Genomic DNA, 11,074 nt, shown 5'->3' on the forward strand with positions numbered 1-11,074 from the left:
TACATTGTAAAAAGAAAATGTTGAAAAAAGCTTAATATCTTAAAAAGTATAAAAGTTATAATAATAAAAAATAATAGCATAAATGTCCTTAAAGAGCTGAACATATTGATATATGAATGGATTCTGTACATGTACGGAAGAAAAAGAATAATACAATAACAATATCAATAAAATTGCTTTCAGCAATCACACAATTACTTAGTGTCCACTCCTGGTTGTTTTCAAGGAGGAGATCATGTGACCTTCAGCTGCCAAGTCCTCTCACATAACAGAGTAGGGCACCTTGTAGAAAGCTACACAGTGTAGCAACATAATAGCACTCAGGCCAGGAATGAATGTAGAAATTTGCCTTAAAGTGCACCGAAACCAACATTTCTGCTTCACAGAAACTCTGCAGCACAGCAAGGAAATAACTGTATGAACCCTGTCTGACTGAATAATGGATGGAGTCAACCACCCACAGGCTGCAGGCTGATATCATGGCTACGTCACTTTATGCAGCTGAGGGAGGACGGGCGGGGTGGACAGACGATGCAGCAGGCAGAACGAAGAGAGAGACCGAGAGAGAGAAACCTGCTGCAGAGGGGACAGACGGATGATAATCATGTCAGCCTCCTGGAAGCAGCTCCTTTTTCAGACCCTCCTGTTTGTCATCTCCTGCAGACACATCAATACAAGTAAATGCTGTTCGGATTTCATTTTGACTGTGTGTGGTTGTTCTGCTTCTGCTTATTTTTTCTACTAAATTATCTGTAATCTTGTAAGAAGAAGTACAAAATGTCACAGGATGTCACACTATCATGTACTGCTGTGCTGTATGTGACCCAGGCTGACTACGGGTCATTGTAGTTTTAATCTTTTTTCCTTTTTACTTTCCTTTTAAAGTATTCTTGTCTTGGTAGAAATTATTTATATCATCATGGGACACTGCAACTCTGGATTAAAACCAAGAGCAATCATTTAGCTTTTATGTGCTGGATTGAATAACCAGATGAAAAAAAAATAAAGGCTACAAAAGAAAAGACAAAGACAAAAATTATGTTTTTTTATGTAGCTGTAACCAACGATATCACATGGATCAGATAACCTAGTCCTAAGCTACTTTGGTTTAATCAATAATCAATCATCTTTTTCTAAAAAATGTAGCCTCCTCTTGTTATTATCACTGTCAGATACAGAGTTACATTTTCATTGTGCAAACATTTTTTGATATCACACAAAGTTTGTGTGTGTTTATATTTATATATATATATATATATATATATATATATATATATATATATATATATTTCTCTTCCTGTCAGAGGAAACTCACCCAACGCCTGCGCCACTTCCTCCCAGCACCCCTCTCCCATCAGTTGTGAAGAGTGTCGTCCTGAAAGGTATAGTCCATCAGTAAATATCTTATATTTGACTGATCACTATATTGTGTTTTCTACCAGCCCTGTTTGATCTTGAGCTGTATATTGCTTTATTAAAGATTAGTTCCCAAACTTTTTGGCTTGTGGCTGCTTACAAACAACCGGTGTGTATTTGTGTCATATTTCGGATGTCAGTTTCAGTTCCACCCTCTAAATTTCCCCTCAAATAAATAACTGATTAACCCCCAAAGAGGCAAAACTGCCCAATATTTCACAAAAGGCAAAGATTAAAGAAAAGTTCTGTAAAATTAATCAAAATATGTATTTATGTATGTTTTCTTCTTTCCTATCCAATCTTAGTATATTATCTAAGTATATTTAGCCGGTAATACTTCTATTCTTTCATTTAAGTAAATGATGAGTTCTTTTTCCACCACTGACAATTGTTTCATCAAGTCAAGATGAGTCGTTGTTTCCTTCAGACGCATTCATAATCTGATTTTCCATCGTCTCAACCCAGGTGAGAGTCACACTGAGACGATTGAGGTATTGAACCCCATCAGTCTAACATTAGAGTGCAACTGGACTGGAAATCTCAACACACTGCCAAACATAACCGGGTATTGGAAGAAAGACGGGCATGAGATTGAGAACAGCCACGTCACAGTGCAGTTGGAGAACGAGCAGTACAATCTCAAAAAAGAGTAAGTAGTGTGTATTGATTACTCCTTAAGCTTCAGAAAGTCTGTTTTTATAGGTTATAAGTTATGTTAAAGGTTTAAAAAACATGCATGTGTGTATCATGATTTTCAGAAGTATTTATCTAATTGTATTACACATATTTTTCTATGAATAATAAATATAAAATTGTTCAAATGTAAAATCAGAGTAGGTTTAGACTTTTTGTCTCCACTGTTGCATCTAAAAGGAGCTGAACTACTTTTAAGACTGGCTTTAATGGCTGCCAGTTCATATCTGCAGTTTAAAAAAAAACATGTTTCTGAAAGTTTCTCAGATTTCATCAGTGTAACTTTAATTCATCACATAAAGTCTCTTTGATTGGATTTATCTAACCTGATTTTATTTATATTAGATTTAGTTTAAGTGCAATTGGAAGCTTCTACTACTATTTCAGTTCATGTCTAAATCACCTGAACACTTTTTTTTTCCAGAATAGTCATGCTTTTATGACAAAAAAATATTTATTTTATACTTTCTAAAAACTTCTACACTGTGTTTGGTGCATATTTTTGATCCACAGGTTCAACATTGAAAATGAAGAAGCCCTCGGAAATTACTCGTGCATATTTGGAAGTGAAGCAAAGACAAAATTTCATTTAGCAGGTACACATCACATCCGTTCATATGAGTTATACATGTGACTGTCTGATATTTCATATTTCTCAGTCAACATTTGTCTTGCTGCTTGCTAATGAATATCAATATTTATACCTAGTAAATGTTTGCAGTTTGCAGTGTGGAGTCATTTCTTTTTTTTTATCATTATGTCGTTCTCCCCTGTTTGCACTCAGCTCCACGGATAGATGTTGTGAAAGATAAGCCGGTAGTCAGCTATGTGGGGGACACTGCAGTGATTGAGTGTAAAATGAAGAACAAAGATATAAACCCCAACACCTGGCACTGGTTTAGAGGAAATGTTACAGAGAAGGTGAGATCAGCAGCGTTCAACACTTGTTTTAAATTAAGATAAATAGAATAAATATTTTGGTCTAATCCCATAAAACACAGGTGGTCGTCTCAGGTGTGAGTGGACGTGTACAGACTGTGTTTGGTTGACTTCTCCCTCACTCTTCTGGTAGTTTTGTGACACTTTTTAGGCTGCGACAACTTATTCCTTTCTGTTTTTATGAATGTGTGTAGTTTAGTGACTTCACTTAATCCGAGTATGGAGCTTCAATCAGCCAAAATAACTGGAAAACACCTGTGCAGGTGTGCAGCGCTTTTAAATTCAAGAAGCCAAATTTGGCAATTTACTGGGTAAGACATACTGTATATATAAAAACTGAACATCACTTATTTGTTCAGTTATATTGTTGTCATGTCAAAAAATCCTGGATAAATCTCATGTGACATATTGAAATGTTTAAGTACTTTCAGTTAATCAATTAGATATCACCTCCAGACACATTTTAAGACATACAAACACTCTGCTTTGATTAACAATTTTGTGTTCTTCATGATGGTTTTTCCACAAATAAGTTCAATTACTTTGTTAAATACTCAAACACAAACTTAAAATTACAAATAACTCCTTCACCCTCAGTAAAAACTCCTGAATCTATGAATATACAAATGTTGTTCATTTCAAAACTTTAACTGTTGGACACAAGATGTCTCCTAGCTCAAACATCAAAGTAACAATAAGCAAAACATTTTTTTGGGATGGGGGGGTATTATAGGATATGACAGGGTAATAACTAATTTTCTGTGGGGTTGTTTTTGTCCCAGGAGAGGATCAATGTCACTGATGGGCGATATGGAATCAAAAACGAGGTGGGGAAGTCCAGACTGCTGGTGCGCAACGTGACGGACGCTGATGCTGTTGTATATCACTGCGGTGCGGTGTTCGCCATCGGCACCACTCTGAGCCACGTGAAGCTGAAGGTCAGATGTAGAAAGTACTGTAATGACACAGCTTTGAGGTACTTGTGCTTTTGAGTATTTATGATTTGCTTCTTCACTACAGTTAAAAGGGTATATAGTGTACTTGACCCTTATAATTGTGGTACATTTCAAGATTTAACCTAAAAAAAAAAAAATAATAAGCTTATAATACAGCACATTGTTGGAGATTAAACCAGTGGTTCTCAACATGTCTTCTTTCTGACTGTTTCAAGTGTCTTTCAGGTCCACCAAAGATTGATTTCACCTTAAAACTGCTTAAATTGTTCCATTTAAATAACTGTTTGAGGCTCAAAGACATAAAATTATCAAATATTTCACAAAAAAAGCAATGATTAGTCCACAAAATGTGTGTAGCAGAACTTGTTTTTTCTTATTTCTTTCTCTCATTAATCATCTCATGACTATTCAAGATTTACCTTGTGACCCTTAGGTTGGAAACAACTGGACTAAGCTACCCAACAGTATATAGAGTAGCTCAAATGAGTTCATCTTGACCAGCATTGATGCATCAGTATAAACTATTCTACTGATGTCATATCAATTTTTTTTGCAGGAATGAGTACATGTACTAGTAAGGTTTTTAATGCTGGACTTTAGCTTCTAATGGAGTATTTTTACATTGTTATATTGGCACTTTCACCTCAGTAAAAGATCTGAATACTTCCTCCATCATCTCCTAAAGGTCATCACTATTTATGAGCCCCTGAAGCCCTTCATAGTCATCGTGATCGAGGTGATCATCCTGGTCGCTGCCATCCTGCTCTATGAGAAAAGTCGGTCCAAGACGGACGACAATGCGGCAGGTAAGTGACACAGCAAACTGCACTGATTGTTTGTGTCAATGCATATTTATTTATAGGATGTTGTGCAACAACTTATTTGGGCCTCTTGTCTGTGTGAACCACAGGAAACAGGGTGGATGCCGACCACACTAACACGCCGTGAGTATTGAGCGATCAGTACTGATTTCTCTGCAGATATTTTGTTTACCTCGGTTATGCTGCTGTATGTTCATTTATACTCATGTTCATGTCTTTATCAGGACACAGGAAGAAAATAACGGACAAGAGGGAAGTTCTTCAATGAGGCAGCGCAAAGTCTGAAGACCGCAACATATTCTGCTTATTTTTCAAATGCGAATGATAAGAGCTTAAAAGCAATATCTAATTTATTCGATCAATTATTTAGTCTAAATATTTCCTCCAAAGAAAGTGCAATAACAACTGAATAACCCTTTTTTTTTGGGGGGGGGAGGGGTTGCATATGGCATGTAGCCTCTTTATGAACCAGTTCTTGCCTAATTGTCTTTTTCAATGGAGAAATATTTCTTAATATAATCAACAGTGGTGTCATGAGAGCTAAAAGAGAAGAGTTCACCTTGTTTTGTTTTTTTTTTAGTATTGAGGCCTGAATGTTCTCACTTCCTGTGGAGAAAATGTGGTTGGTTTATCACGTCACGATGCCTCGCTACGTCAAAAAGGAAGCGCGTATCCTTCCTTTACAGGCAACAACTTAAACCTCAACTTCTCTTTTGTTGCATTTCGGTTTGTGAGCAGTGCCTTACACTCTCAAAATGAATTTAACCAACCATTCATACTGTGCTTGAAATCACTTTTTGTCACTTTATTAGTTTGTCCTAGAAGTACTGTGTCTGACATGATGTCTACATACTGTCAAACAAGACATATCAACACATGTGTGGATGTTTCTGGATCTTTTTTTCATGTTAATGAATCACAAAGCTCATGTTTTCCCCCCCAATCATGACTTCAAGTGTGTCTTTAATTGTCAACCTGCACTTAAGCTAAATGTCGTCCCTCTGTATAAGTAAACAAGCAGATTAAAACTCCACAAATCACCGTCATCGTGTTTGTTTCTGTCACTGCCTGTAAAATATATATATATATATATATATATATATATATATATATATATCAATTTGCATTTTGCACAATTTATGAAACCCTTTGTGGGATATGAAGGCCTCTCTCTGAAGGCCGAGCTGACATAAAGTAAAGTGAGTGTATGAGGAGAAACATGTCTTGTAAAAGGTAAATTTTAGTTGTAAACACTGACGAACACACAACAATTCTGATTTGAAAACCATTATTTTATCTCTGAATAAATACAATCTGGACAACAATAATCAGAGATGCTTGTACAGTCATTTGTTCAGACTCATAAGGTTGTTTAACTCTTTGTTTTGAACATTACATTTTATACATTATTCATACAAAAGGTTCTTTCCTTATTTCTGTGCATCTTTCGATGCTTTGGACTCGAGGAAATCTCCTTTCAGACATTTTTTTTGAAGCCGAAACACCTGAAGAGACTCTACGGCTGGTTCATGAGGAACCGCACCAGGAGCTTGACGACGGCGTCGTTCAGGCCCACCACCTCTCCGTCCTGCACGCTGTCGTAGAGTCGCATGCTCTCTGTGCCCCACAGGAGGTTTTTCCTGGGGTTGTCGGCGTCCGTCTCCACGGAGAGAGCGACCGTGTTGAGCTGGTAGCAGAAGAACGAGAAGAACTGTCCGTCTGTGATCACGGCCTGGGACACGAAAGGTCTGGTGACATCCTCGTGGTTCCAGAAACCTAAAAAGAGGGGAGACGGAGGTGTGAGCGGCCTTTAGGATTTGCAAATATATTTAGGAGAGTTGTTTTTTTGCCACAAGTGCAACAATGAAAATAAATAAATAAACCCAGAATAACCTATCACAAAAATATACCATATACTGCATCATCTGCTGTAGTCAGAGACACAGCACCAGTCACATCTTCTCATTCCCTTGACCTGATGACTCACCCTGGTACATGGCCTGAGCTCCTGTCCATGCGAAGAGACTGGCGAGGCCATTGGCTCTGAGGAAGACCTCCACCTGGTCAGACTGCTGCTGTCGGGCCATCCGGTCTCTGTGGTAGCGGTCCGGGACCAGGTGGAACTGAGTGTGACCGTAGCATGCCGGGTCTGGTAGCTTGGCGCCTGGTTAACGAGACCGAGAGGAAAAGATTTGATGTAATCAGAGCACAGCGGAGAGGGGAGGGAGTCATGTTAACGATGTTTAAAATTTAGTTTCAGGGTCAAGAGTTCATCGAATTTTTCATACAAATTAATGTCTTTTGCATTTCTGGTTGATATATTTATATTTAGTTTACTATCATGTATGAAACCGACTCTACTTCACCTCATATCTCATTGAAATTCATACTGTGTCTTTGTCTGTCCTGCTCTGTGTAGATGTATATAGATTTTATTTTTTTTAATTGTTAACTTAACATGTTTACACTCAAATTTACATCTACCTCGGTACTTTTACTTCTATTTATATTCTGATTATCAATATAGTTGCTGATTAATTTTAAGCCAATCAACTAATCGATTAATCGACTAAGCAAGGAAAGATTTTATGCTGCTCCATATGACTCTATTTTAACTTTACGGAAACAGAAAAGCATTTTATTTTGACTATAAAGTAAGAAAACAAAAACATTGTAGTATCAATGTCTGTATCGTTACTGTATGTTGGACCAGTGGCAAAAACACTAAAACAATGTTGGCTTCCAGTAAAACCATCTCTCATGGATCAGACACTGAAAGCTGAACGCTGGCGGCCCCTAGTGACAGCAGGAGGTAATTAAAGGAATGAATAACATCTTTTTATTTATCAACTCTAACTTATTTGTAGTGTTTCATACCTGTCTGTTTAAAGATTATTATACATTTTCTACAGTTTTTTGCTCTTATTTTGATTGTAACTCTGCTGTGTATGAAGTGTTTTATCTATTTATCAATTTTAGATTAAGTCAAGATTACAGGTGCAATTTCGCTGCTAAACTAACCGCGGCACTTTGACATTGATGTTGTTTAAATGTCGTTGTTTGTTAATGTGCACTTTCCTCCATAAATACACAAATAAAGAAAGAAAGAAGAATGAGAAATTCAACTCATGCTACGACATTAAACCAGCACATAACATGCTTATATTTACCAAGCTGGACGGTCTAAACATGATCAGACTGATGTTTGTTTTTTTTTTTAGAAAAATCTTGCATGTTAAATTTTTCAATTAATGCTCTTTTGGCTACTTTAAATATCACATGATCAGGATGAAACACAGACACAGTGAAGGCGTCTGGTCTCTGGCAGCTGTATCACCTGTGAAGATGTTGTTGTCGTACTGTCTTCTGAACAGAGGCATCATGTTGGGAGGCAACGTGACCTCTGGAACTTCAGCTGAATAGGAGGCCTCCATGGGAGTAAACTGGTAAAGATTAAAGTGACAGAAAATAATATTAGAACAAAGAATCATTGTACATTTTCTGTCTCTGATCTAAAAAAAATGCATTACAGGCGGCGCGTCAAGGTCAAGTTTTATAACATCTTGCGACATTTTGTTTCTATTTAAATTATTTGTATCCTGGTGTGCATTGCTGCTCCTGTTGTGTGAGTATGTAGTGAGAGAAAACCAGAGACATTCATGGTACAAACTCAATGGAGCAGAAAACTACAGAGTCCATTAATATCTACTAATATAACGTGGAGAATTCTGCAACATTAAAGGACAGGTTCACAATTTTTCCACGTCTTTCGAGTCATTTTACCTGTGGCAGCTGTTGAGTTATCCTAATCTGACTGTGCGGGTGGTCGTCAATCTGGAACCTGGTTGGCTCTAGCCGGCCCCTCCTGTGGCCCTTCGGGATGATCCTCTCGCCTCTCCTCCAGTAGAAGTTCACCTGAGGATTCAGATCTGATGGAGAAACATAAAAGATGCGCAGAGGTCAAATTAGTCTCGTCCTTGGAATAATCATCATCATGGTGTGGTCATCGAGCTGAGCCAAATATCTCTGTAATACTGCTACTGTGATCTCGATGTAGATACAGTGTTTACTTCCGGTTTATGTAGCATCTTAATGTGTGTCGACAGTATTAAACATCAATACTTCTTTTGTAGTGATTCACATTCTTGTTCACTTCTTTGGACAGATTGTTCTTTATTTAAACCACAAATGTGTCACTTTTACATTGTATTGCATTTGCACAAAGCTGCTAGTGTTTAAACAGCATTTCAAATTAGAATAATTACGATTTTTTTAAATGGAAAAAAGGGATGTGTAGAAAAACATAATAGTAAGATAAAGTAAAAGTACTGTTTTGATGTATGAGACTCCAAATCTGTTGACACTTTTAAATGAAAACTTAAGACACATCTTTTTAACGTTACTTTCTCCCAAAGTGTTTTTACCTAACGGGTATTTTATCTTGTCTTATCTGGTCTTTTTAACTTAACTCTACTCTATTTCATAGTATTTCCTTGTTTTACTGTTTTATTGCAAATATTATGTTTTGTTGCTTTTATATTAATCACTTTACATTGTATTGCATGCAATAATTGTTCTATAGAAATAAAGTTTATTATTATTGTTGTTATTATTATAATCACTTTCCAAAATCAGGTATTATATCAACACTTGTATCCAAACAAAACCCTAATAATAAACTTAAAATGCTGCTTTTAGTGAAGAGATACAAATTTCAAAACTTTCATTTGATTTGATTCATTCTTGTTAAATGAAATACAGCTGCAAACATAGATTATCACGGTTATTGATTCATCTGTGAATTATTTTGTGATCATTTAGACTATGAGAAGATAGTAAAAAAAATAGTGTACGTTAGAATATCTGAGAGTCAAGGCAACATGTTCAAATTGATTTGAACAGTCCAAAGCAACAAGATATTGAATTTACAACAATATAAAACAAAGACGAGCAGCAAATCCTTTGAGAAGCTGGAACGAGTGAATATTTGGAGCTTTTGATTAATTAAACAATTAACCAAAAAACTGTTGTCATTAGACTTTCTGTTGACACACTAAGTGATTCATAAACTCTTTTTCTGCACTGGTGAAACAAACTTACGTTTCTATTTGTCTACTAATTGCATCCATTTGCTAAGTGCTTGTCATTTTTCTTCTATTATTATCTTCTGCAAACCATTAACCTTCACTCCATCGTGTCACATTATTGATATCAGAGTACGTAGTTACTTTCCACTACTGGCAAATTCACCATGAAGTCAGTTTGGCTGGTGCCAGATCAATTACCTAAACTGGAGAGGAGGAGTAGCGGGTTGTGTTTGGCCAGACTGTAGGTGAGTCCGGTCACCAGATTCCTCAGAAAAGGTCCCACAACCTGCTCCTGCTCTTTGTACAGGAACACTTTGCGTTTCTTTATGTGCCAGTGCTCCTGTAAAATCACTCGGGTCACCAGGGAGCGGATGTCCGCGAACGCCTCATCTTCACTCCCGTGGTCTTCGGCTGACGGCGAGCCCTCTGCCCCCTCAGGCGGCTCCCGGCTCGGGGTAAATTTCTCGGGCAGGCCCGGGATATACGCGGTCTTGGTGAAGTGCTGGTACCATTTGTCTGGGTTGCGAGCGAAAGTCTGAGGGTAAACGACAAATTTCTCCCGTTGGATGCGGGTGATGAGGTTGATCTTCTCCTGCACGGTGGAGGCTCGTATCTTCTGTATCTGCTCTTCAACCTGACGCCGCCGGGCAGATTTGCTTTTAGCCGTGAGAGAAGCGACGATAGGGGGATATGCGGGCTCCTTCACCGCTGCCTCGGTGTGGACAAGCTTTTGGTTCCTAAACGGAGGCAGGTTTTTGGGGAACAGCAAGGGCAGCCGGGTACGAGCCGCCATGTTTCTCGTGTAGTGTGACTTCTACTTGTTCTTCTTCCGCCGCCGTTGAGACGTGAAAACGATCAGTTTCCCGCCACACCGCCCCCCTGCGGCACGAGACAGTGTTACAAAACCGACACGACGCGGATGAAGTTAGCTTCAAATTTGGAGTTAAAGGAAACGTTAAGGGGAAAGTTAAGGGAAACGTAAATAATGTATATTTAGCGACCGATTCTCCGTGTTCTCACCACTTACACTTGTGAAAAAGTGATCGACAACATGGCAAAAGCCTTTTTTTCAAATCCAGACCGCATCAGATCCAAAACCACTATACTTAGACTTGTCAAATCTGCACTAGATTACCAAGGAGACTCAAGAGACACATTAAAA

The 11,074-nt window shown here is 37.9% G+C and overlaps 2 protein-coding genes across 2 annotated transcripts; one reads left to right on the forward strand and one right to left on the reverse strand.

The window, feature by feature from the left end:
• The first annotated feature begins 373 nt into the window (after positions 1-373).
• On the forward strand, positions 374-5,866 carry emb (embigin). Its single transcript, XM_044329668.1, has 9 exons — positions 374-677; positions 1,305-1,382; positions 1,882-2,065; positions 2,623-2,705; positions 2,894-3,030; positions 3,831-3,986; positions 4,690-4,810; positions 4,915-4,948; positions 5,050-5,866. The coding sequence occupies exons 1-9, from the start codon at positions 596-598 to the stop codon at positions 5,108-5,110; spliced, it is 936 nt and encodes a 311-aa protein (XP_044185603.1). The 5' UTR covers positions 374-595; the 3' UTR covers positions 5,111-5,866.
• A 233-nt stretch (positions 5,867-6,099) lies between these two features.
• mrps30 (mitochondrial ribosomal protein S30) lies at positions 6,100-10,744 on the reverse strand. Its single transcript, XM_044329659.1, has 5 exons — positions 10,111-10,744; positions 8,609-8,754; positions 8,163-8,268; positions 6,813-6,989; positions 6,100-6,601 (listed from the first exon to the last, which is right to left on the reverse strand). The coding sequence occupies exons 1-5, from the start codon at positions 10,703-10,705 to the stop codon at positions 6,342-6,344; spliced, it is 1,284 nt and encodes a 427-aa protein (XP_044185594.1). The 5' UTR covers positions 10,706-10,744; the 3' UTR covers positions 6,100-6,341.
• Between the last annotated feature and the right edge of the window lie 330 nt (positions 10,745-11,074).

This window comes from Thunnus albacares, chromosome 2 (genome assembly GCF_914725855.1).
Source record: "Thunnus albacares chromosome 2, fThuAlb1.1, whole genome shotgun sequence".
NCBI classification, from domain to species: Eukaryota; Metazoa; Chordata; class Actinopteri; order Scombriformes; family Scombridae; genus Thunnus; species Thunnus albacares.

Excerpts from the sequence above, each read along its gene's own strand:
- emb (XM_044329668.1), top strand. The coding sequence starts at position 596 with ATGATAATCATGTCAGCCTCCTGGAAGCAGCTCCTTTTTCAGACCCTC. Across the intron at positions 678-1,304 it reads CTGCAGACACATCAATACAA|AGGAAACTCACCCAACGCCT; the intron begins GTAAATGCTGTT and ends TCTTCCTGTCAG. Across the intron at positions 3,987-4,689 it reads TGAGCCACGTGAAGCTGAAG|GTCATCACTATTTATGAGCC; the intron begins GTCAGATGTAGA and ends CATCTCCTAAAG.
- mrps30 (XM_044329659.1), bottom strand. The coding sequence starts at position 10,705 with ATGGCGGCTCGTACCCGGCTGCCCTTGCTGTTCCCCAAAAACCTGCCT. Across the intron at positions 8,269-8,608 it reads TAACTCAACAGCTGCCACAG|TTTACTCCCATGGAGGCCTC; the intron begins GTAAAATGACTC and ends AATCTTTACCAG. Across the intron at positions 6,602-6,812 it reads AGCTCAGGCCATGTACCAGG|GTTTCTGGAACCACGAGGAT; the intron begins GTGAGTCATCAG and ends CCCTCTTTTTAG.